The sequence below is a fragment of the Petromyzon marinus genome, chromosome 3, assembly GCF_048934315.1.
Source record: "Petromyzon marinus isolate PM22_M1 ecotype Great Lakes invasive population chromosome 3, UKy_Petmar_22M1.pri1.0, whole genome shotgun sequence".
NCBI classification, from domain to species: Eukaryota; Metazoa; Chordata; class Hyperoartia; order Petromyzontiformes; family Petromyzontidae; genus Petromyzon; species Petromyzon marinus.
Window position 1 is genome coordinate 13,637,299 of NC_133669.1, and position 27,853 is coordinate 13,665,151.

General features: G+C 41.9%; 1 protein-coding gene across 1 annotated transcript; it reads left to right on the top strand.

The window, feature by feature from the left end:
* The first annotated feature begins 1,702 nt into the window (after window positions 1-1,702).
* Window positions 1,703-26,920, top strand: NPLOC4 (NPL4 homolog, ubiquitin recognition factor). The gene is made up of 17 exons (XM_032974637.2): window positions 1,703-1,828; window positions 4,904-4,984; window positions 6,624-6,736; window positions 8,592-8,858; window positions 9,849-9,897; window positions 11,554-11,648; window positions 12,166-12,289; window positions 12,527-12,706; window positions 13,307-13,393; window positions 13,660-13,731; window positions 19,842-19,968; window positions 20,660-20,820; window positions 21,384-21,455; window positions 21,966-22,061; window positions 22,475-22,591; window positions 24,505-24,607; window positions 25,020-26,920. Exons 1-17 carry the CDS (start codon window positions 1,817-1,819, stop codon window positions 25,181-25,183), a joined length of 1,920 nt encoding a protein of 639 aa, XP_032830528.2. The 5' UTR covers window positions 1,703-1,816; the 3' UTR covers window positions 25,184-26,920.
* Window positions 26,921-27,853: the final 933 nt, after the last annotated feature.

Genomic DNA, 27,853 nt, shown 5'->3' on the forward strand with positions numbered 1-27,853 from the left:
ACATGGCGAATAAAACCCTTTCTGATTCTGATTCTGATTCTGAAGAAGGGTTATTCATTAACACAAACCACTCTAAGAATGAATGATACATTACTTTGACGGGTCCATGTACAGTTCACGAAACATTCCAATCTTCTCGTTTGACATGTGATTAATAATCTAAGGGTTTCTGACCTCATGATTTTCAAACAAATTTACAGAAGGATTGTTTTTTTTTGGGGTTTTCAGTATCAATTATTGGCTTTAAGACTCGTGCTTAGCAATAGTAGCACTAAATGTGTGTTTTTTTTTCCTCCTCGGAAAAATTGTGGCGCTTCCCTTCCAATCTCGATTGTGACATTGAAAGGTCTAATGAATGGACAGACTGATCATTACAAGCAAGCATTGTCTTCCAATTCGTCGTCATATTATTGAAGCTACAATCATTCCGGTATACGTCGAGTGTGACGTAGCATATCGTGTCGCTTCTTCCATAAACTCAAACAAACTTAACTTTGCTGACCGTGCTCCATTACAATGTCCAGTGGATGCTCAATATAGGACGCATCACTGTGACCTCTATGCCATGGCTGGGCAAATGTCATTGGACACTTTCACTGCAGGGATACTTTCATTTACAAGGCGATTGTCAGCAGATCTGCTCTTTATTTGTCTGACCTGGTGTTACCATTGCACAATCCTGATTATCTATGAATAGTCCCCAGATTTCCCAGGCCATTTGGATCAAGATCATTTCATGTAGCTGCTCTGAAGTTTTGCATGCACCTTCCTGCAGTTTCGTTTCTTGACGTCTCCGTCCTGACATCTCTGTCCGCATTTACACTGATTCTATAAAGTTCAGAATCTTGATTTATACTGCAGGAGGAATCCGATGAGCTACGAAGCTCTTTTTAAAAGATGTCCAGTATGGGCAAGGTCAGCAAGTTACAACAGCAATCACTCAAGTTTAAGTGTAGACGTAATTTTACGACATAATTTTTATTGTTGTTTTTCTTTTTTTACAATGTAAGTGTGGACTGCTTTGATGTCTGCCAGTCCAGTCGCCCTGAAAAAAAAATCTTCTAAGCTCACTGAGCAATTTAACTTGGTAAATCAACTTCCCAGTCTGATGGTTGAAAATCACAACCCTGCGGTCGTTACACAAACAGAGGCGATTATTCCACCAGTGCGCCTGCGCAGTGCGCCGCCCTCGCGGCCGCGCGCGCGACGCACGACGGGAGGACGATGCGAAGAATGGATTTCAGAGGGAATCGACCGCCTGGCCCGAGTTCTAAATCGAACCGGAACCGCAATCGGTGTGATTAATATTCCCCCTTTAAGGAATTAAAATGATCGGCGAGCAGCCACAACCGTCACGAATAAATGAATCACGAAATTTTGAAAGCGACCCCCGCGTATATTGCTTAACGATTGAAAAAAAACGTGCACATACGTTTCAAATAGCTACACGAGGAGGAATCGCAAAATCGATTCCTCGTCGCATCCTCAGCCAACGGTTAATGGCGGGGGGGGGGGTGTTGAGGGGGGGGTTGAAGGGGGGGTTGAGGGGGGGGGTTGAGGGGGGGGTGTTGAGGGGGGGGTGTTAGGGGGGGTTGAATGGGTGGGTTGTTGAGGGGGGGGGTTGAGGGGGGGGTGTTGAGGGGGGGGTGTTAGGGGGGGTTGAATGGGTGGGTTGTTGAGGGGGGAGGGGTGTTGAGGGGGGAGGGGTGTGTGAGGGGTAAGAGAAGCTGGAATCGAACTAGGAGAGGAATCGATCGCGGGGAGGAATCGCCGGGCTGAGCCGCCGAGAGGCCGAGAGTGAGGGGCCGCGGCGACCATGGGCGACTTGGTGAGGGCGATCGGCGATCGGCGTGCGGGGCGAGGGCTGCGAGGGCTGAGAGGGGACGGCGGCGGAGGGAGCCGCGGCGGCCGCTGACGTTGGCGGCGGTCGCGAGAGCGATAGCGACGGTGGCGGTGGTGGGTCTGGTCCTTGTTGTCGTCGTCTACATGGGCCCGAGGCAGCGATGATCTGGCAGAATTTGGTCACTCGGCGGACGCAGTCGTCTCCTCCTGGCGTCCACCTCGCGTCCACCGTTCGTGTGGCCCACCGTTCGTGTCTCTTGTCGTCGTGTGTCCACGTGTCCCCCGTGCTGTCCACGACCTCCCTGTGTCCTGCTCACTCCCCTTGTGTTCACGGTGTTTCCCCCGTGCCCACCCTCCTCGTCCACCACCAAGTCATACCTTTTGGACACCGTGTTGTCCACCTTGTTCCCACTTGTAATAAGAGGCATGGGTTTTTTTACTCTTGTACTGTCCCATAAATTGAGGCCATCAGTCTACTCCAGGCATCGCATAGCAACACCCAGGTTAACCAAGTTCAATTTCCGGCCACACAACGCCCGTCACTAGAGTGCTGTCTGCCTGGTGGAGCTGCAACTATCGGCAAACGGAAAGCGAAATAATCTGTACATTGCGTATTCGGCTACGTTTTCTGCATTCTGTCGGCCAGATGCACAGCGAATACCATACATTCCTGAGATGCAATTATATGTTTCCTACTCAATTTATCTATTTGAATGATTATATTAAATCATGATTGCGTGTCTTGACGCTATCTCAAAGGCGCTATGTCTCACAGGCTGGTATAGTCTGCCGCGTGTTCATAGTAGTAGGAGGAGGAGGGGGGGGTAGATGTTGCTAAGTTTATTTTTTTACAAGTTGGGTAGATGGTTATATTTGTAACCGCGACACCGGCACACATGCCCTACTTTTTCGATTGGAGAGGTGGTATATAAATTTCGATTTAAAGCTTTCGTGACTGCAAGGATTCATCTTCTTTGGTTCTTTCGGTAAAGTCACGTAGAATGAGAATAAAATAATAAATTGATAAAATAACACAATATTCTCACGACGTTTCGGCCACAACACAAGCGACCTTCATCAGGTGAAGGGACGAGACTGTCTGGAAGACAGCGCTGGAGGTGGTACATAGTATTGGTTAAGTGCCCCCTACGCTAAGCTATCAACCTGGAGTCTCGAGTTAAATTTCCGGCCACGGCAGCGGAAAGTGATGTTGTGAACCGGCCTTGCCTCCTCCCCCCCACTCCACACGTTCGCCAACCCCACACTGATGGACCTGGTGATGAAGTATGGCACAAAAATAAAATCGCGTGACCCAACGTGGCGTGTATTCGGTATGGCTGGAAATTATTTGACAATGTACTGTTTTGATTTAAAGCTTTCGCGACTGCAGGGATTCATATTCTTGGTTCTTTCGGTAAAGTCACGTAGAAGGGAAACAATAAAATAAGAAAAATATAAAACAATAAAATCCTCACGACCTCTCGACTGCAACACAAGCAATCATCATCAGGTGTGAAAACCACCAAGAAATTTTGACAAAAGTCAAGCCGCTGTGGTTTTCACACCTGATGATGATTGCTTGTGTTGCAGTCGAAACGTCGTGAGAATTTTATTGTTTTATATTTTTATTTTATTGTTTCCCTTCTACGTGACTTTACCGAAAGAACCAATAATATATAATGTAGTGTAACAAAAACCAGAATGGGGCCTGAATACATACAACTCTTTGAGCAGCTGTGATAGTTAATTGTCCATTTTTATTTCGATTTGCTACAGAGGGGCAATTTTCCGTTCATCTTCACAATCCTACGTGGGTTTTTTTTGTGTAAAACGGCATATATCGTGCTTTTAAAAAATATAAACGATACAGTATGTGCTTTCATAGTGACAATCCATGAATTTTTATTTAAAGCTTTCGTGACCGCAGTGATTCATATTCTTGGTTCTTTCGGCAAAGTCACGTTGAAGGGAAACAATAAAATAATAAAATATATAAAACAATAAAATTATCACGACGTTTCGACTGCAACACAAGCAGTCATCATCAGGTGTGAAAATGTTCTTGCCGTTGGTTTTCACAACTGATGATGACTGCTTGTGTTGCAGCCGAAACGTCGTGAGAATTTAATTGTTTTATATATTTTATTGTTTCCCTTCAACGTGACTTTACCGAAAGAACCAAGAATATGAATCCATTCATAATTCATGGTTGCTGATGCTTGTCTTGTAACCCTCGACGTAAAAAAGAGGCAGTACCGCAGATGTGCATCATGAATGATAAAGTTCGTAATTCATCATGAGTATGTTAAGCTTGTGGACAATAGTGTTATACTTGAGCCTGTATTAATTTTCTTGGCCCCACAGCAGCCAGTGCGGTTAGCTTCCATTGCATGCAATCAGTGTTTCTGATTGCTGGACATGCCAACAACTCCCTTTATGCCTGGTGACATAAGAACCCCAGTTCTGTACTTCCATGTTGTTGAGGGAGCATGCTCTTGTTAAAAAAAAAACTTCATTATTTCTTATTTCCTTATGCATAGACAATTATTAAAGTATGAATGCATAGCACATACGTTAGGTCTCATTAGACTGTAAATAATGTATGTGTGGGTGGTGGGTATAAGGTAGTATTGTGGTGTAAACTTACATGCAGCTTAACCTAAGCTGTGCTGAAATTTAATAAGCCGTTGACAATGCAGACCTGCAGGCAGGTAACACGAGGAGATGTATACGAGGGATATGAAACTGCTCCATATTTGATTGATTCTGAAGCTCTCAGATTTGGTGCTATATTTTCTTTGTCAATAAGTGGAATTAATGTAGGGCAACATTTACATGCGTTCATCAAATTGACGTTTATCAAAGTGCTGCACATTACAACTTTCTTGTTTAGATCCACCCCCTAACTCCATGCTTATTTTTGAACACCACATTCTATTTATACCAGTCTTACCATGAGGTGCATGTTCAGTAAATGCTTAACCTTGTAACGTTGTTAGATGGCATGAAACAACTTCTGTACATCTTTAAAAGGACTTGTATTTTTGTAACTTTTTTTTAGATCATTCGTGTCCAGTCTCCAGATGGAACAAGGCGCGTTCCGGTAACTCGAAGGGAGACGGCTGCAGATTTTCTAAAAAAGGTAAAACATGATTATAAATCAATTCTTCATGCATGCGTTGCATTGAGTGGTCTGGAAATGTGAATGTAGCTAGCCATATTTTTGCATGGGCTCTTATATTATTGTAACAGGTGCTTTAAACGTTTCATATCGAATTTAAAACAGTACGGTAAGGCGCTGTTCCCTTAAATGTCCGTGTTTAAACGGGCATTAACTCTGAGTGTACACCACATCGGCATGGATGGTGCTCGAATCTTACAGTTTTTGACAGCCTGCCAAATCACTTAAAGCCTGCGAATATACATACTGAAATATTACCCCTGGTATATCGGAATGCGCTTAGGTTTGGTACAATTAAGGTTTGTGGAACAGCTTTGGTTGCTCAAAAGTATATAAAGTTGCATATATTTTAAGTACAATTATGTGCTGTATACTTCATTTAATTCATAATGATGAAGGTAATACATGTGTGGTCACTGTTGTGAATATTTTGCATGGTAGAATGTAATCCCATTGTTGTATTAAGATGTATTACAACTGTCTGTATTATGATTAGTGAAACCTAAGTGGGTTTTTCTTTATCTAAGTATGGTACCACATTTGCATTTATTCAATCACGGTAAAAGCACAAACATAAAGCATTAAACATAAAGCATTAAACATTCCCACATAACCATTCTGAGAACATAGAGTACATATATTACAAGTTATGTCACAACCATCTCAAAATGCACAGCATGTACATCAAAAATTACACAGTACACTCAGTCCACAATGGTAGATAAAATGCGATCTGGGATGAAAGGGAGACCTGGGAACAATACACAGTGATGCACAAAGGCGGATGTCCACTGAACAATATCCTCACGGGGGTGCACAATAACGCATGCTTCTTGGATTGCATCACCATGTAATGTAGAAATTTCACACGGATAAGTAAGGTAAATTTTTATTAACATAGCATATACTTAGTTCTTTCGGTAAAGTCACGTTGAAGGGAAACAACAAAAGACGACCGTTTGTGTTATGGTCGAAACGTCGTGATAATTTTTATTGTTATATATATATTTTATTATTTTGTTGTTTCCCTTCAACGTGACTTTACCGAAAGAACTAAGAATATGAATTACTGCAGTCACGAAAGCTTTAAATCAAAAATATAGCATATACTTTGCTTGTCATGTAGTATCACTTATACATCCTCAGATTGAACCAGTTGTAGGGCAGTAAATGAAACTTTGTTATCTTCATGTCATGGTGGTCATCATTATTACTTAACCAGGCATTCTAGAATTTTGCCCTCAAACATTTGAGGACCATGTATGGCTCGGATGCCTCTTTGCGTGGGAATTAGAAAATAAGTCTTCGCAATGCCAGAACCACCAGCCCACCGTGCCTGAATGAGGCTGCTGTCGATCGTTAGTTATTTCTTTAATCGTAGCCTCCACTATTGAAGGTCACATACTGCGTGATTAGGCACTTCTCTGAGGTAATTTGTACAAATACTATACCGATAACCAAGTGTGTGTAGTTTTCACTTGCCAAGGTCTCTCTTTAACATTAAGATGTCAACCAATCAGTTTAGTAATACAGTAATTTGGGTTTTAACAGTATTTTCACAGTTGCTTGAAATCAAATACATTTTGTATGTTCTCTGCAGGTGTCATCAGAGTTTGGATTCTCTGAAAATGGATTTGTCATATGCACGAACCGAGACAAGAGCGGCGAGATCAACGGGAAGTCCCGACAGTCTCTAAATGCACTGAATATTAAGTAAGCATAATGTTCTTGTTGCGGTCTTCAGCTCTGATTCATATCATAGCAGGTCATATCCAGTTTTTAAATTTTATTTTATAGGCACATTGACATGTTTATTCCCCTTATCAAATGTAGTTTTCAGGAAGCAGTTCAACCTGCTCTCACTTACCTCTTTATTCTTGAATTTTGATCCTGATGTGCTTTCATCAATTGTCACAGGTATGCATATTCTGTTCTCTTTTTTAACTGTGTCCCTCCCAGCAATTATTTTTGCTTTTGTTTATGAAAAATGGGAAAACATGTAAAATAAAACAATGCAAAGAAGCTTAGAGAAATACATTCCGGGACTTACACTGAGAAAGAGAATTAACATGTTATAGATGTCATTGACTTAAGAAAAGTAAGCGAGCTTGAACAGGACATGTTGCTATAAGATCTGATGGCCAATTGAAAAGCTGTTGATGGAATGTCAGTTAAAGCAGAGAACACACCTAAGAGGTTAATCAACGTGATGGAGTGATGAGATCAATTCACGTGCATAAGTAAGATGGATTGTGAAATCGCAAGACCATATGCGATTATAATGTATTGAGGCCTTCATCCATCAGTGGGGATAGATAATGGCTGGTGATGTTGGTTATAACAACATAGCTTTACTTTGTTCAGAATTTTTTTACAATACTGTACATCTAATACATAACCCTTTAAATAGTCTTATGTTGGCATAAATGTTTTATATCTTTGTGTTTTTGAATAATAGAACCTTCTTAGATGGGGGTAGGGGCTCACCTTCTCATTCTATAAATGCATTAACCTGTGATCATGGGATATGTATTTTTCTGTTTTTTTTCGTCGTTTTAATTTTTTTCATATATACTGCCTGGAGTAAAATTAAATGCCGTTAGTAAGTGTTGTTTTACTTGAGATTCTGTTGTGAGAAGTTAATTTCAAATAATAAATTAATGCACCGAAAGAGCAATGAAAATTGTCTGCCTAATTACAGAAAGCTCTTGCAAGGAATGCAGTTTAATTCTAGACTCAATCACTTAGTAATAACTGACAAATCTGCCACGGAAAGGGCTGTCTGAAATTAGGAAATATGCTACTATGTCGATGCATATAAAGTCTCTAACATATTGGAGATTTTCAACCCAATTGCTAATAATATGCTGATGAACCCATCGAAAGAATTGAGGAATGCAGACTGCTGTGGTCTGGTAATGTCAAAAGCATTGGCAACACTCGTGGAAGGTGACGGGCAGAGGGTGACTGAGAAACAGATTAACTGATGGAGTGGAGGAGTAGGCATGAGAACAGTCAGGATTGACATGAAAACAATACTAACAGAGGGTACACGCATACCCTGGATTGCACCCAAGATGCGATCCTGAAAACCAGAATGTAAATAAAAAGTACTTAAATCGAAGGATTTTCGGTGGATTGTAATGTGGTACTATACCTAAACATAGGATGCTAAGTAACCCATTGAGCATCTATATTAATTTAGTACACATTAAAGAGACTAGCCAGTCAGGGATGTTGACGCTTGGGCACCTGAGGACATTTGGCGCCTGAATGTTCACCGTGGAATGTAACTAATTTTGGGCTTAATGATTACGTTTGTAAGTCTTCAGTACATTTTGACGAGGTACACAGTATGTAAAATGGAATTCGGTCTCAATAAGTTGAGTGTATTATTGCGAAAGTGCGTAAATAGGAAGGGCGTAAAAATCGGTGTTACTGTGTATAGTTGTAAAAAGTGGATATCTGCTGTCGGAAGTTTATGGGCCTTTCGACATCGGTAAAAAGGCTGGGTGGGAAAATAATAACTCATTGGAAATCTCCATTTGGCTGTCCTTTGTGCGAACAGGCATGGAGATATGGTTTACCTATTTCCGGACTCAGCCATGCCCTCCACGTCCGCCGAAGCCATGGACACAGGGGCAGCGGTGGGGTCAGTGCGTGGCTCTGTGTCGTTGCTGGCCCAAGCGGGCCCCAGCACAAGCACGACACTTGTAGCCAAGCGACAGGGTTTTCCCAATGCCCAGGCTTCAACGCAGGGCATCGTGGAGGAAGAGATTGACCAGTACCTGTCGAAACAGGAGGGAAAGATCTATCGCAACCGCGACACTCAGCTGTGAGTCTGCATCCCTTACTGCTGCGAGTGTTGTTGCTGGTCATGCTGCACCATTACCTGCCTGATTGTTAGTTGTGTTCATATGCTTGTTAATCAGTATAGCACTCTTGGCAGTTCAAAGCCCATCACGTCCACTGAGCTATGAAGTGAACATTACGGGCACTTTAGCTATCTCTTGCTAGCATAGGAAATGTTCTGCCAATTGGATGACTAATTTGGAAATTTCCCTTCATGAAACTAAATTGTGTAATGCACTTTTATTGCCGCGATAAGAAATGCATGAGCAGACCTGGTCAGTTTTAGCATTGTCAGTCATCCTGTCGGCATGCAGTAATTGGAGTGCAATATTAAATAATTTAGCTATTATAATTTATTTGTAGATCTGTTTATAAAGTGATATCTTTATGAATGCATCCAAATAATAGAGCTGTCATGAATTTTAAATATATTTACAGATGTATTACATAAATTTAATGTCAATTTAGCTGTCTGAAATTTGTTCAAATGGGAAATGTCCTTTGATTGTCTTTAGAGCATTACTAAAATTAACAATGAATACAAACAGCTGAGTCAACCTTCTGTGTGACATGTGTTGATGCTATTCCTGGAAAATACTGCTGTGTACTGTGGCATGTATGACGTGTTTATTTCTGTGTTTGCGTCGAAAGTAGTTTTAAAAATTGCTTATAGCACTGACTTTCAAACTACAACAGCTAGTCCCAATATAGCCTCGTTTTCCTTGAGTGAGGGCTATCTGCATTTGAATACTGTACGAATTTTTTTTTGTATTGCGCATTGAATGTTGAATCCTGAGGCTTCAGATGTATGACTGTTAAAATAGTTTTGAAATCTGAGATGTTTTTTGTTATGAAACACTTTGCTGTTCTTGCCACTTTGTTTTACATTGATTATTATAAAATACCTATTAGTAGAGGTTGTACTTGGATTACAGATTTTGGGATTCTTATCTTTGTTTAATTTCTTTCTCAGTTGCCGCCATGGACCGATGGGAAAGTGTGTGCACTGTGTTCCCTTGGAGGTAAAGCTTTTGACCTGCACGTGTCAGATTTACATGATTCAAACTAAATTCCACTTTGGTTGAGAGCTAGAGCATTGGCATGGGTGGTTAGTGCAATGGGCTATGAATCAAGTATCCTGAATTAATTTTAACACGTAGGCTTTCGCGTGTTATATCTGAGACAGTCCTAGGATGCCTCTTCACCAACCCACAATTAGCAGCATGGTAAAGTATGGTAAAACAACCTCCTTGACCAACACGGCAGAACGAGACCTTCATTCAACAGTGGCTGTAAGTTATTATTATGGGAATAAGGGAAGATCATATTGTGCTTAAAAAACATCCCATTAGGTTTTTAGATTTGTCGAATTTGTAAAATTCACAAACAATCTAAAGGTCACCACTAAAGTTAAAACCAGTTTTGTTCCTTGTTATTAAATGTAGTGTGTATATTTTTCCTCTGTTAGCTAACTTTGTGCATCAGTAGTTTATGTGCACTGCACCGTGAACAAAGTGATATATGAAACCAGTCCTGAGCTTCCTTTAAACCCGCACTGACCAGCATGGTTAGATATGGTCAAAAAAAATTCATGACCCTACATGGCAATGTGAGGCCATGTAGCAGTAGAATGACAATGTAAATTAGTATTTGTTTATTGACTTATTTGATTGGTTAAGTAGGATTACACTAATAAACTATTTCTTCGACAAACAAGTAGTTTTATTTTTTAAATGATTGTGCCCATTCACACTTGGCTTTTAAAAAAAATGTCTTATTAAATTGTTCAAGTTTACAGGAGTTGTTTGCAAAATGTCAGCCAATATATAGATTTTTATGTCCTCAGGGGTGGTATACACAGGCATCTAACCCTTCACCTGTCAGTGCAGTTATACAACCACTTACCATCTGTGGTATTTAGAAATTGTCAACATTCTTAAATATGCTGTGTCGTGCCTTTCTAATTTGTTTTTCTACCCATTTAAAATGTTGCTGTACTTTCCAATACAGAATGAATCATTTAAATTTGCTATTTTGATGGTGCGTAGCAGGTATTAAAATTATATTAGGTTATTTAAAAGTTAAGTTCACAACTTTAATGTGCACGTACCTGGAGTGTGCCAACATATCTTAAAAGCATCAACTGTTCTTCAGAGCAGTTTTAGACTAAAATGTACCATTGTCACACGACATACTTGTTAAAGGAAACGATATACACATATAGTCATAAGTGCATATTTTAAATGGTTAAAGTGGTTTTTTGTAATCACATTTCCCACAGGTGTTATCTGGGGTGGAACAATGGCATCATTGGTTAGGGGGAATGCATTATGAAGTAGGTGACCTGACTTAGATTCCAAGCCATGGCTATCATCGGTGGCGAGTGATATTTGAACCAGTCCTGTTCCACCCCTTCACCAACCCTAAATGATGAGCGTAGTGAAGTATGGTCATACAACCCCATGACCGACACGGCGTGGTTGAGGCCTTCATCTCAAAGTGGATTGACAAAAGGTCAAATGGCCTGATAATACACAATTTGAGATATGATCTGGTGTATAAAGACCCTGTACAGGGGGTTAGGTGAACCATTACACTCAGTGTTGAGTGCTGCATTATTGGATAACATAGATTGATCACTGGTGCTCACAGTTTCCCTTGCTGTCTCCTCCTCACAGCCATTTGATGAAGACTACTTGAATCACCTGGATCCACCAGTCAAGCACATGCCCTTCCATGCTTACATTCGCAAGCTGACGGGTGGTGCCGACAAGTGAGTGTTAAAGGCAGAGACATGAACCGATTCCGGGTATACATTTTCAGTTGAGACATTATGCTTGTGTTCTGTTTTCAACATGTAAGTTCAATGTCCTGCATTTCCAAAGTGTGTTCAACCAGAGCAAGCTTGTTTTTCTTATCTAAAATGGAGTACGTGTCTCTTTTAAGAGAGTCCTTAATTGAGCTGTTGTATGTGGAAGTGAATCCAAGCATAGGTGGTTGTTGAAACACTAAAGATCTGAACCCACTTTTATAGCCATCTCCCCGTCACCCCACAGCACAGCAGATTTGGAATGTTTGTACCTACGTGACAGGCCAATACTTCCCTGCAAGTACTGGATTCCAGGCATGAACTACCATGCCATAAATGTTTTGCTTTTGTCGAACAATTGCTTATTCTCCTTGTTCCAGCTAGTGTGCATGCATGTCTGTTGTGTTCTGTGATCATGCAGATTCCACAGCTGGCGCACTGTTTACGACATTGACCTTTTCTTTTGTGCCACTCGTGCCAGGGGGAAGTTTGTTGCACTGGAGAACATCAGCTGCAAGATCAAGTCTGGGTGTGAGGGCCACCCGCCATGGCCTGATGGCATCTGCACCAAGTGCCAGCCGAGTGCGATCACCCTCAACAGACAGGTACTAGGGTAGTTGTTTAAAATGATCTGCGCAAGAGCTTTTAATGCTTGAAACTGGGTGGATGTCATACGTTTTCAGAAGTTACCCAAGTATAACCCACTGAGCAATGAAGCTCTTTTTCAAAGGCAACTCGGCAGACAACGGCGGCAGCAACGCATTCCATCTTAAAGATGTGTATATTTTTTAATGTTTCGATATCTTAAAGCGAATTATCTTGTGCATGTACATCGTGTGTAGAAATACCGCCATGTGGACAACATCATGTTTGAAAATCACACGATTGCCGACTGCTTCCTCAACTGCTGGCGGAATACGGGGCAGCAGCGCGTGGGTTTGCTGTACGGCCGCTACGTGGAGCACAAAGATATCCCCCTGGCCATACGGGCAGAAGTCGCTGCCATATATGAGCCTCCGCAGGTGAGGACTCACTACTCTGTACCAAGTGTTTGGACGGGGTATTACTTCAAAAGTTTGCCTTTAGGAATTTCGGTTAACCATTCGGTCACAATTAAGCAAGCACTCACTGGAATTTGTAATGCCGGGAGGCCTGTGGCAATCTCATTGGCCTACCCTGCTCACCAGGAACCCCTATATATAGGACCTGGTATTTGGTGTCAACCACATTCACACCACGTGCCCAAAATGTCGGTGGCAAACCTGCATGATAAAAATAAATACGTAATGCAGTAATTATGAATGTGTTCTGAACAAGCAGCCATTCGAATAAATATGTTTTTGTTCTTAGCAGTATTCTCCTGCTTCACAGCATCTATGTAGAGAAGAAAATGACCTTAAAACATTAAGGATTTTAAAAATAAATGCGTAATTACAAATAACTCTTAATATGAACTCAGCTTTTTAAGCATTTTGATTGTGGCTCCTTTTGGTCTGCCTTTTGTTATGTGACCTAAATGAAATGTAGGTTTGCAGTGAATGTGTATAAATTATCTATCATGCTGTGTTGCCCACCACTGATTGTTGGGTCTTTTATCCCTATTCAACCTCCATTAAGCACAGAAGGGCTCGGAGAACAGCTTGGAACTCTTACCTGACCCACGTGCCGATGTGGTTGATGAGATTGCAGGAAAGCTGGGTCTGAGAAAGGTAAGTGCCGCATCATTATAACCACCACCAACACTGGCTACATTAATATTGTACCCATGCCAGATAATGTGGATGAAGGGACAGACAAGGCTTGTCACACACACATGCTTTATTATCTGTCCAACTAAGGGATACATGTGAAAATTAAAATGTGTAAAGTTATTGTTTGTGCAATAGACTTGGAAGAATCCATTTATTTTGGTTGTGAGCTAGACTGAATAAATGCTCATCAATAAGTCTATAACTCTGCTTTGTACATTTTGCAGGTCGGTTGGATTTTTACTGACTTGCTACCAGAAGACACAAGGAAAGGCACTGTAAAATATATTCGGCACAAGGTAATTTTCCTTCAGTTGGATGCCTCGCTTTGCCACTTGTTTAGTTACATTCTCTCGCAAGCCCATTACCAAAACATGTTGGTGGGTGTGTGATGCCTGCTATGACCTGTCACAGGTGCTAGCTAAAGTGGCCTCTCGGTCATCCTGTTGGGTGCCTTTATTGCCTGAGTGGGTCATAATCCAGGTACCTGGGCTGGAGTGATTCAAAGACATGGGCCAGATCAACTGAATAACAATAGTAGGAGGCTGCTAGACATCTATGCAGCCCCCATTGGCTTGGAATTGCCAATGCGCTGTTCTGGCATAGGCGAATCCATACAGCCTCATTGATGCATGCCTGGTCCAAGCACGAACATCTGCTAGACTATATACTGACGGAACAGCAGATGCGGGCCCCTGTCCTTGACATCCGCTTGTCGTCTGTAAAATGCACATACAAATCTTCCACTGCGGAAGTGTGTGTCCACCTAGAAACACATTCAAATGTGCAATGACTTAATCTCAGCTGGATGATGAAAGTGGCTAGTGGGAAATTTATCATCGCTTGCAAATGGAGTTGGCATCGCCCCCCCCCCTGCTCATGCCGAAGGGAAATAGGTGAGGTTCAGGACTGTGGCTCATGCAGCTTCAATGGCGTCTTTGTGTAGGCGGTCCAAACCTCTCCAGAGACCCTGGCTAACAGACAAGGCGTTCAGACTAGCTGAGGAAAAGCAACAGGCCCACTCCTACCATCTACAGTATCCCACGTCGGAGAATGAGGAGGCTCTCACTGCAGCCTTCACCCGGGGGTTTGGAGAGCCGTGCGGCGCTGAAAGGATGAGCGGTGTTCGCAGGATGCTGAGAAGATGGAATCTGCCTCAGTAGCCCACGATCACAAATTACTCTTTAATTCCATAAAAATAGTAACTTAAGAGGAAGGAAAGGTGAACCGATCTCCAACCCCCAGGAACAGATTTTCAGGCTTGCTGAGCATATCTGTGAGGTCTTGGGGGAGGGGAAATCCCTCATCCCAAAAAACAATAGGGCAAGGTAGGGATTACCCTGCTGGGGCTGCGATGCCTCAAATATTAATCACCTCCTGTGAGTGGCTGACAGAGCTGCCCTCTGTTGATGTATGGAAGGTGATCCAGAGTATGAGACCAGGAAAAATGCAGGGCAAAAATAATCTCCCAAGCGAACTGCTGAAAGAGGGTGGTGTTTGTTTTCAGACTGTCTTATATGACATCACTAGCTTTACTACCCGGCTTCGCCCGGGACTTGGATTCTTGTCTTGGATTAATACACGGCCTACGCGGAGGGTGGGGGGGGGATGCGTGACGTCAGCATGCACACTGCGTAACGCTGCCGCATGCGGGTTACATCACAGATGTGACGTCACCGCTCACTTGTGCAATATATTATATCCATTATTTCCCCCCCCCCCCCAGCCGTGCATTTGTGCGGGATACACGGCCTATGCGTAGGGTTGGGGGAGGATGCGTGATGTCAGCAGGCACACTGCGTAACGCTGCCGCATACAAAAGTCTATTATACTTTTTGCATTGTGTACAGTCTGGAAACTACCCACATGCCAAATTTCAAGTTTTTTGCATGTCGGGAATGCACATACAAACAACTATAGGGGTATCTCCCTCCTCAGTGCGATGGGAAAGGTCTTGACCAGCATTGCTCAACATCACCTTGGCAGGCACACTGAGGGATAGGCTTGCGGATCGCCAATGTGTTTTCAGGTCAGGGCGGTCCTGCACAGATGTCATATCCTCTGTTTGCTACAGCAGAGGTATAGGGAATTCCAACAGCATCTACATCTCTGCTTTATTGACCTAGTCAATGTATGTATGTTGAACTTATTTCACACCATACATAGCCAACCGTGCTAATTGGAGATACAGGGGAAGGAGAACAAAAGCATATGATGCCATCAATAGGCCAGGGCTCTGTGTTGTTCTTTGTGCTTTTGGAGTCCCTCACTCTCTGCTCACGCTCATTCAGGACCTTCATGATGGTTGGCAGGTCCCGGTAAAGCTATGTGAGTGGGAGTCTGAACAATTCCCTGTTCACCTTGGGGGGTGCGACAGGGAATACCCTGGCTCCTACATTATTTAACATCTTTTTTGACCACGTAGTTTGAGAAGCCTTCCATGGCTGTACCGGAGGAATTTCCATCTGGTACAAATACAATGGGAGGCAAATCAATGCCAGAGTGCAGTCGAGGGATGGTTCCCGATTTGTCAATAATACTGATTATAATCTGATGATTGCTGCTGACTCGGTGAAGGAGTGGGAGGTGCTGCTGCTGAACCTAGAATGTGCTACTAAGAGGTGTGGGGCCTTACCATCAGCCCCACCAAAACAAAGCACCTGCCATTGGTGATGGATCAGTTGTGGAGAGAGGGGAGAGGTTTCCAAATCTGGGCAGTGTGCTTATGACCAGCTCTGGTTTTGACAGCAGAGGTCCCGCTCAGAATCAGTCGAACGGGGGATTATCTTTTCATCGGCTGCGTAACGCTGTGTGGAAATGACCTGGTCTGTCGCTCTACACAGCTTCGGGTCTTCTCGGCGACCGTCATGTCCTCTCCACTATGTTTACAAAACGTGGATCCCCCCTAATGGAACATATCTGCCGATTAGAAACATTCAGGTTGGCCTGCCTACAATCTATCCTGGGTTTAACCAGACTGAAATGTGTGAGGAGCTCACTAATCCTTGAAATATCTGGACACAGTCCCATTGGTGAGTGCCTCTGGTCGGTAATGCCGCGTTGGATGTCATGTAGCTTGCATGCCGAGCCACTGCATAAGCAAACAGCTTTTGTTTGGCCGGATAGAGGGGGGATAAACGGGTATGGCATAGGATAGAGAAGAGGTTAACTGATTTTGTACATGAGAATATGGAGCTGAATGGACTTGCTGATGACTGTTTCAGTTTATTTTGGTATAGCCCTGTGAGCCATTTGGCTCTTTAATCGGGTACAACCACAACAAACAAAAAAAAGAAAAACACGAACAAGAAAAACATCTTATAGTGACTATGTGACTGTGCAAACAGAAAATCCATGAAAAACACAGCAAAATATTCCTGAAAAAAGAACCGTACACCAACGCTGTGTGCAAAAAATCCCAGTGGGATGCAAGTCAAACAACAACAACCTCAAGAAAACTTAGATTAAGACCATCAGTCTAACTCCTTACTACAACAAAACAAACATGTCCAAACCAAAAAACTTTTCGAAATCACCAAAAAATAAAGCCATAATTGCAACATAACAGTGATCACAGGGACTGTGACCGAATTTTTACAATAAACTACATACATAACATGTAACACCAAATCCTAGAGCCATAGCTGGCTGCATGAGTTACTCCACAACAACAGAAGCATCAGTCGGAGTATCAAATTTTTCAATGCACCTTTAAGATCAGCACGCTAAATCAAAAAACAATACTTTGCAGCGTCATCCGGAGCGAAACATTTTATTTTATTTTACGCCAATGAATAGCAGTGGCAGCTAGGGGTGTACAACTCCTCTAGAGCAGTTTTGAGAGAAGATCTCATTGGTAGCGATTCAAGTTGTAGTTTATTAGCAATAGCATTCCATAACCTGGGGGCATCAATAGTAAAGGCCCTTCCTCCAGTTTTAGTACGGCAATAAGGAATGTGAAGCTGGTAAATGAGCGAAGACCTGAGGTAAAATTTGTTCTTTGAAACAGAGAGGAGATCCAGCAGGTAGTCTGCGGATTTTTTTGTAAGTACATCGTGAATAAATAAGATCTGGTGCACAAGCCGTCGAACATTAAGAGATGTTAAGTTTGACCCAATGTAGAGATCACAGTGGTGAGTCCTATTTAGCCAGTTCAATGTAAATCTTAAGGCCAAGTGATATATGGAATCAAGCTTCTTCAGTACAGTACTTGGGGCTGATTTATACACGATGTCACAGTAGTCAAGTAGAGGCAGTATGGTAGCTTTTATCAATTCCAAACGGAACATTGGGGGGAAGCAGTGCTTGTGTCGATACAGAAAACCAATTTTTATTTTTGTCTTTTTACCAATATAATCAATGTGATCTTCAAAATTCAGTTTTGAATCCAGGATGACCCCAAGATACTTACAGATCTTGACTTGCTCTATTTGATAATTATTTAAGGAATGTAATTGGGGAAAAATAACTTCCTGCTTTAGTCCTGGTGAGAAGCATAGCACCTTGGTTTTGGAGGTATTCAAGACTAGTTTAAGAGCAACTAGCTGATGTAGTTTGTTGAAATCACCCTGTAGCTTAGCAATCACGTCATCCGGAGAGTGGCCAGCAGTAATCAGTATCGTGTCATCTGCAAAAACATTTACCCTGGAATGATCCAGGTCAGTGCCCAAGTCATTGACATAAAGAGAGAACAAAAGGGGGCCGAGGATGGAACCCTGTGGAACCCCTTTTGTTATCTTAACACTGTTTGACCTCCAACCATCTGTGAATACAGTTTGGGTGTGAGAAAAGAGGTAATTTTGTAACCATTTTACTGCGTTTTCGGAAAAACCGAGGCAACTTAGTTACTAAGCAGGGTGTTGTGGTCTACTGTATCAAAAGCTTTGGACAGGTCTAGAAAAAGACAGGCACAGTATTGTTTATTATCAAGGCTACTGTAAATGTGATTCAGAGAGTCTAATGCAGCAGATGTGGTGCTGTATTTTTTCGGAACCCAGATTGTTTTAGATGTAGTAGATTGTTGGTGGACAAGAAACTGCTAATTTGGTAGGTCAATAATTTTTCAAAACTTTTCATCAACGGGGACAAAATTGAGATAGGTCGGTAGTTATTTGGATCATCTTTAGGGCCCCCTTTGTGAAGTGGACGGACATAGGAATGTTTCCATTCTAGAGGAACTGATGCTTCTTTGATGGACAGGTTGAAAATATGGGCTATAGGTTTGTATATTAGGTGATCAACAGTTAGTAGAACAAAGACGGGAATACTATCTGCTCCGGTAGAGGGAGGACCCTTTGAGGTAGGACAGTTGTTTCAGAACATTACTTTCGTGGATTGGCTGGAAACTAAATTCGTTTAATGTTTGGACAGGGGTGTAGGAATTTGCATGAGCAGGAGTGACTCCCAATACATTATCAAAAAGATTACCAGCTTCAGAAAAATGAAGGTTAAAATTGTCAACTATTTTTTTGGGATCTGAAAAATATTCCCCATTTCAGTTAAGCTCAACGGGCAGATTGTCTGTTTTGGATGCCTTTTCGATACATTTGATTGTTTTCTAGAAAATCCTGGCATTTCCATGTGATTCCAGGAGAGTGGAGGAAAAGTGGGCATTTTTTGCATGCCGTATTTTTTTGACGCATCTATGCCTAGCCAGTCATTGACCAAATTACTTTTCTGAGCACATGCCCAAGCCTTGTCCCTAGTTTTCATTAGCTTTGTAATCAAAGGATCAAACCATGGTGGGCGGTTGCCTTTAGTTTTAAATCTAACCAACGGAGCATGTTTGTTAAGAATTTGGAGAAACGTGTACCTGAACGTCTCCCAAGCCGTAGTCAGGTTGGGGATATCACAGACCTTGTCAATATCCGAGTGAAGCACATCATTAGTAAATTCCTGAGTGCTGAAGTGTCTCATAGAGTGCTTCTCAACCAATTCAGTAGTATCAAGATTGGCCTCTGTGGAAGAGGCTCGTGAAGGACACTACTGGGCAGTTGGAGGCAGTCGTCCTCCCACAGCATATGGCAGAGGAGTGATGCTCGCAACAACGAGCTGAGCGCCGGACAGCTAAAACACAGAAGTTAGCAAAGTAGGGGGCAAAGGTGGTGCATCTACCAGTGATCTCAGTCAGTTAACCCTTGGCACCTGGGTCTGTCCCGTGACCACTTGTCGGCAAGCGTTCGACACTTCACGTGGCCGCAAAGTGCACATAGCCTGGCACAAACGCCGTGGTGATGTCACCGCCACTTAGTGTCGAATGATGGTTGTTGTTCATCTGTTTGCCAATTGCATTGTACTTCAAAGGGGAGAATCCTTTTAATGCATGTTTTCTCTTTACCACAAATATCATTACAGGAAGTATTGAAAAACTAAGGGAACGTGTTGCTGTTGTTGTGTGCATTGGGAACAGGACTCTCATTTTATGAGCGCAGAAGAGTGCATCATGGCTGGAGAATTTCAGAACGCAAATCCCAACCCCTGCCGACTCTCACCGGACGGACACTTTGGCTCCAAGTTTGTGACAGTCGTAGCCACTGGTACCTGATTTATTCTTTTTCCCCCATCTTAAGATTGATTCATTTAATAGCTATGATATTTTGCATAAGTGTATTGGGTTAGTTTAAAGCAATGCTGTTCAAACCAGACATGTTTTATGGACTTCTGTCGGGTAAGTCACAAAGTCTCCAATTTGTGTATGATGTAAACAGGTTCATTGTGTTTTTCCAAAATTGTATATCAGAATGAACGCTGTCCCATTCCGTTGACATACATGTACATCATCACTTTTTCATCTGAATCCTTTCCGATGACATATGTGTACGTAAAGTTTTTTTGTGTGATCATGAGACGCAGTATCTATTTTGATCTTTCTAAGAGCATTACAAAGATGGTTACCGCATCGCGTGCTTTCAGATGCCCTTATGTGGCCGTCTGGAACACTTCATTACAATATTAAGAAGCCACTGGAGCTATGCACTTGTAAATCTAGATTGAAAACTCGTTTCTTTAGAATTGTTTTTTTGTGTTTAGCTTGTTATCCTTCCCCGCACCTCCGATTAGCACTGTTGACTACGTACCGTGTGAAAAAAGTTAAACATACGTACAACCTGAAACTGTCAACTCGCTATACCTGAGAACCTGGCTTAATTAGAAATCCAGATTTGAACCGCAAATCAATCAAAAGCGGTGCCTGCTCGGTGTTCATACGATTGGGTTTCTTTCGAACAGGGGGCCCAGACAATCAGGTGCACTTTGAAGGCTACCAGGTAACAAACCAGTGCATGGCGTTGGTGCGAGACGACTGCCTCCTGCCCACGCGCGACGCTGCCGAGCTGGGCTTCGTCAAGGAGTCGTCCAGTGAGCAGTACGTCCCGGACGTGTTTTACAAGGTCGGTTCTGCACACCAGTCCCTGCAGCTTTATTCCCACACTGCGAGGTTATGTTTTTTTTATGACAAAGTACCGATGGTACAGTGGCAGTTTTTTTGGAAGGTCAAGTGATATGGACATCTCCTTGTTTATGTTCTGTTACTTGTTCAGCACCCTGCCCAGCATAGTGAAATATTATTAAATGTTCCTCATGGCCCGCAAGGTGTGGGGATGCCCTTATCCAGCAGTGGTTTGACAAAAACGGCCTGTACATGTGCCGAATTTGTTTCGCAGATTGGTGAAGGTAACCTACACAAGTAACAGAACAAACCGACTTGCATTATGAAGCATGGCCAAATAACTCACGAAACTGCCTCTATTTAAAAATGCCTGCCGATGGATATCATTGACAATCGATGTATTATGAATCTTTTCAGCTGTACGAAAAACACATTTTTTACATTTTACAGTGAGCATACATCTTTATTGTACGAAGTAATGTTACCTTAAAATGTAATGTTGCTCAGCTTGAAGTGTATGGAAAAAAAAAATTGTTGTGCCCACTTTTTTTCACTTGCGATCAGGACATAGACAAGTTTGGCAATGAGATCACGCAGCTGGCTCGGCCACTTCCCTTGGAATACCTGATCATCGACGTAAGTGTTCACTGCCGTTTCTTTGTGCCGATATAGAGCGCACACCAGCACCAGTTAATGAGGGATCAATACGAAGAGACCTCAGAAATGTATTATGAGAGCAAAGATGAATTTGCATGGACAAGAAATGGGTGAGGATTGTGGCTGCATCTAAATCACCTGGAATGTACCCGATTTCGTCAGATGTCGGGAGCTTAGCATGGTTCAGCTTGAATAGTGCTTGGAGGGTTGTGAGCTGCAGAATGTAGTGCAGCTCAATCCAGTATTGTACTGTACTTATATTCTCCCACTTTGATGCGTCTCGCCTTCAACCTATAATGAGCAGTGTAGTGCAGTCTGGTCAAATAACCCCCATGACCCACAATGGGGTAGGCAGACCCTGATCCAGCAGTGAGTTAACAAAAAGTTAAATAATTTAAACTCCATTTAAGTTTGCTTATTTAATGAGTGTGATACTTTAATGATCGGTTAGAATGCACCATTGACGTGTGTTTCCTCTTCACTGTTCAGATCCCCACAACGTTCCCGAGGGAGCCACAGTACACATTCAGCACAATTACAACACAGTTTCCGATCGAGAACCGGGAGATCACTGGCGAGACACAGGTAAAATCGCCCTGGCATTTACCGTGAAGAGTCTGGACACTGCACAGCCACCCTCAAGTGCTGTTTTTATAATGCATTATACAATATATATTCTAGAAAATTTGGGCAAACTGCTTTTCATCGTAAAATATTTATCTTGTACATTAACCTTTTCTTATACCGCTAAGGGTTGAGCATTACATACATCCTACGTGTAAGCATTTCTAAGATTGCATTGTGTTTTTTTAATAGAATGCTTTTGAGATGTGTTTGTACGATATGAAAAACCTCCCTTTACTTGTGATTGCTTTAAAGATAGCACATTGATGCCAATGAATTATGTCAATATCAGATGATTGGATTTAGGCAAAACAAAATATGCCTGCCAATGTGCTTTTAATAACCTGATTGTCCACCGCCATGTTTTGTTACAGGATTTCAGCAGCCTGGCGGATTACCTAGCACAGCCAGGCAGCAAGAGCCTTCTGGAGACACTGGCCAATTTCCATCTGCTCATCTTTCTTGCCACAAATGATGTCATGCCTCTCAGGGTGAGTCATGGGAACACACATCGTGCAGGTGCAGCAAGGAGAAGCAAACAGCATTTAATCGAGGGGCAGTGGTTGTGGCTGCCTTCGTGTAGTTATTTTGGAATACTGGCGAACTACTATGCTGGCATCGTGTCAATCAGCCAACGCATTAGCAGCTGTCCATGTACGCTGCAGTGAATGTTCGGGGAGTAAGGTGAATTCTATTAGACTGCTGATGATTAAGTGCGAAAGATTAAATTATATCTATAGTATGAGCAAATATTTGTTTTTTGTTATCAAACTTAAATAAGTTTTGATGGGTTTATGCATGTTTGTGTACATAATCATCAGCACAGTGAATACGTTTGCATTTACTGTTTGGAAAAAATTGAAAGAACTTTTCAAAAAGTACCAACTTTTCTAATTGACAACACGACTCGTACATTGTAAAGCAAATTTGACTTTGGTAAACTGTATCAGTTTGACTGATGATGGAATTACATAAATAACAGACGATAATATGCAATGTTGAACCCAGTTTGATTCCCAGTGATATCTAACATCAGCGGTGAGTGATATCTCAATCACTCTTTATTTTACGTGCCAATATGGCCCTCAATAAAGTAGGCATCAGTGCACATTACAGCAGAACGGGAATGGTACAGGGGGCATAGAACGGGAATGAAAAAAGAAACCCGTCACTGGGTGAGCAAAATAAATTGAAACCGCGTGGAAAATGAAGTGCAAACTTGTGTGACGAATAGCATAAGAAAGGAAAGTAGTAAATAAAATAAATAAGTAAATATGGGGGTTTTTTCCCGCTTAATTTTTTTAATTCATGGGAAGGCAAGCCTGAACAGATGTATTGTACAGACTGCAAAATTGAGAGACAATTGAAGCGTTTCAGATGTCCAGTGGCAGGGTGTTCCAGATTTTTGGAGCTGCGCTCGAAGGCTCGTCGCCTCAGCGTCAGGTGAAAAATCCTGGCCTGTGCAAGTCTTGCCGATCCTATGGAACGGAGTGTGTATATGTCCGAGAATTGGAGGGAGATGCGGTTTTGCAAGTAGATAGGGGCCAAGCGATGCATATGTACATTAGTACAGCAGTGAACTGTTATACAGTCAACCCTTTCTATCCACGAGAGATACGTTCTTAAAAACGCTTGCGAACGCTGAATTCGCGAACACAGAAACCTTGTTCCAATGAGAAAAATAGGGTTACGTTCCAGGTACGAGTGAACATAGGGGGGAAATAGTAAATGTTTATTAACAATGACTACAATAAATAATACGTTATAAAGAAGAATAGGATGATTTGATGACAAAATATGGTGAGAAATTCAGGAGGATGACTCATCCGGAGATGCAGTTATTTGATAATGCACGGTTATCATTTTAGTTCTCTGGGGAGTGCTAGCTACAATACTTTCCCTGACTGTATTTGTATTATTTTTAATGGACCACAGTTGACTCATTTATTCTGAAATGTATAAACGAGTCAACTGTAAGTACATATAAAGTAAAAGTACACAATAGCGAGCTCAGAGCGGGATTACTGCAAGACTTCAGGATTACGCGGGCAGCGGAGGGGGTGTGCCCAATCTTCGCAAACAGTTTCAAATGTAAAATGCTGTGCACACCTCCCCGGTGTCTGGTCTGGCACGATGTACACTTGCGAAGATCGGAGTCCAACGGATCGCGAATAGGACCATTAGTATACATTTAGTAACTCGCAAATATGCAAACTTGCGAATCCAGAACTCGCGCATAGCGAGGGTTTACTGTACTTATTTCCATAAACAACCGAAGCACTTAAGCTAGACAAATTTTGTAATTGTTGGTAATGAGATTTTGGCACATTTTTTACATTAAGAAAGGTGAAAGTTAAGATTTGTTGACATGTGAATTGTGTCTATAATGTATTTGGGTGTGCAGGATCATATGGATCTGCTACTAGATGCTATTAAAATGAATGATGAAACGCTGGCTCATCACTTCTCTGAATCGGAGCACTGGGCGACACTTGATCAGCTCTGCAGTAAGTATAAAACTAATTTGGCTGTAAATAAGTACTAATATGAAGAATTTTTGGTCTTGTAACATACTCTTTATTATGGTTTATTATTCCATAACGACCTGCATCGATTCAAAGCATCCGTGCATTCTTTACCATCAAACATGAAATCTAAACCCTTTTGAGAGTCAAAACATGAAGGTTCCCATAAAATGTGCCATACCATTAAGCATACTCATCTGTGTGGTGTAATTAATCTCATTGTTAGTTTTCGCTTTGCATTGTAGGGGGCAAATGTTTTTTTTCTTATGTGCTAGGCTAATATAACAAGTGTTCACGCCTCAGTTTACTTACTCATCAGTCCAACGTGCCCCTGTGGATTCGTGGAAGGTTGCTGATTGCGTGTTCCCCGCGTGTGCGCACGCTGTGATTGCAGAGAACGTGATTGTGCAGCCGCGCGGTGGCGAGTTTGAATCCATGGGTGCTGCCGGAGGTTTCTCACAGTCCTCGTCAGCGGCGGTGTGGGCCTGCAAGCACTGCACATACAACAACCCACCTGGCACGGCACAGTGTGAAGTGTGCAGCCTTCCCCGCTCTTGAGAGAGACTCTGCCAGGCACACAAATGCCATTGCAAAGGCCAACGCAGGCGCAGGCTTGGCTGACAAAGAACCCACTTGCAACTGCTGTGGCTGCTGAAAGCATGTGTGTCCTTTCTGCATTCAATCTGCCACGCACAGGATAGTCGTTGCCTTCATGAAGTTTTTCTTTTGACGCATGTTCCCTGGAACATCAAAGCTACAGGATGCAAAAAAAGACAAATCATCGTGTTTGCCCGGTTTTCCTCCTAATTATGTTTTGACGGACATTCACAGCCGCAGCTCTTGAGTTTATCATATTTTTTCCCAGACATTAGAGCAACTTGATTTCTGTTCGTAGCAATTAAATGTCAACTGTATCAATTAAAAAAACAACAGCATTTTATAAAATTTCAAGCAAAGAATGTTACATGATCAGTGTTGGTATTAGTTACAGACAGCTATAATCGAATTTTAAATTATTTACTTTAAACATTTAAGGCTTATTTACCAGCAGCTGTTATTTTTCAAGTGAAAAAATCCCTATTATTGCAAGACTCATTAATTCAGCAGTATCTCGACAGGGTCAGGTCCTAGGGCTGCTGTAACCTCAATGTCTGGCTGAAAAGCTGCCGTACATAAAGTGAAAATTGGTGTATAGTAAGAGATTTGGCAAAAACGACGGTAACATTGCAACTTTATCATTGAATAAAATATCACTTTAATTTGTTCAGTGTTAGATTTTAAAGATGTGCATTTGTTTTATAGATTTCCTGTCAAACTAGTAATTCCTCCACCAGAAAGTGGCAAGATGCGTGGGTTTGGTTGAAATATTTGATTTTTTTCGCTCTGTCATTCCAGTGGTTTATATGCGCTGGAGGGGCTATACTTCACAGCATTTGCACTTCCAGTAGTAGAGCTAGACCTGCGATGAAGTGCTGGGGATGCCTTGCTTATTGCGCCTAAGCCCATGTGACAATAGTGAATAATTAACTAATACATCAGCGCTGTACATCCATACAAATTACACCAATACTACAGATCCACTTTTGTGGCAAGTTGAGGGGACCTTTTTGAAATTAATATCAACAATTCATTGTACGATTTCAAGAATATGTATATTTAATTTATGATAATGAAAAATTAGTTGATTTTTTATTTTACATTTCGGTGTGTTATGCAGGAGACATTCTGTAAATGTAATTTTTGATGTTAAATTTGACATTTCTGAGTACCTTTCTTCTTGACAATGTGGAAGTCACCTGTGTTTTGGATGTTAAAAATGTCCATGTTTGTAGCAGTTTGTCAGTGCATTATCGCACCTCGGATTAGCATTGTTGGCTACGTACGTTGCAAAAGAATTTCAACCTACATACATACACCAGCATGTGACTGACTGGCATGAACCATCAAAGTGATGTCTGATAACCAGTTGAGTTTGTGATGCATAAGATCAAGCTTAAGACTCCAGCTGCACGGTCCGCCTAAGGAATTAGAACAAAGTATACATCGACCCCATTATGTTACAAATGAGAATTTCAATAAGAGACTTTGTAAAAACTAAGTTGACGTTTAAATTTGACACCTTAAATATATCGCAATGAATTCTCCATCCATTGTACTGCTTTATTTATGTATCCCTAAAGTGGTCTTTTGGGCGAATTCCGTATTTGAATGCTTGTTTTTTTTCTGCTAAAGAGTGTCTAGCTCTGCTACTGTGCATTTCCTTCAGGTTGCTGAATAAAGAATCCTTTAAATGAGTGCATATTTCTTGCCTGAAAATAATAAACACCGAGTGGAATGGTTGTAGGAATATGAATTCCATGAGGTGGAATTCTAGGTTAACCTCTGGTGTCTCAGATGATGAATACTTGTAGGAAAAGTTAAATTGTTTGACAGAATTTTACGAAAATAACTCGCACCCCGTGATTTTCTGCTAAAATGACCATTGAGACGGTGCTCCTCTCCTTTTGACAGTCCTGGGTCAGTGTGGAAATTCCACATAGCTATGGTGTGGGCTAGCTTCCTGCTTGGACAACCACTGATCATTTTACCCGAAAAGTGGTACTTATTTCATTGACCCCAAATGGATGATGAGCTGAGTCAACCCCATCCAGGATTTGAGCTGACAACCTTTCTATCGCGGAGCTACCTAATGGACTGTTTTACAGTTCAGTGCACTGTAATAAAATGTATCATCCGTTCAGTAAATGGTATCAACGAGACTCAAGATCTCGATATTTTACAATGTTGAAAAGGAAGTTTTCTGTTGTGCAAATGTGTTCAGGTGTAACTGCAATACAAGCACGTTCCAGTGGGGACAACTCAGAGATTTCTATACTCTTTGGTTCTATTGGGTAAAGTCACGTAGGTAAAAAATAACAAAAATCACGACGTTTCGACCACAACACAAGTGGCCTTCATCAGGTGAAGGGACCAACCTGTCCGGAGGACAGCGTTGGAGTGAAAAAAGTCAAGCGCAGGTCGCCTTTAAGATTTCTGTCCCCACTATTGCCCCGTATGAGCATGTTTAGATTGCTCTTGTTGGTCTCGGTATGAGTGGCATTTGGTAGAAACCGTTTGACCTTTTTTTAAAACAGTAGAGTGCTACTTTTTAAAGTGACATTAATGTCAATTCCATTTTAATCCAAGCTATTCATATTTTAATTTATATGACTTGCATTTCATCATGAA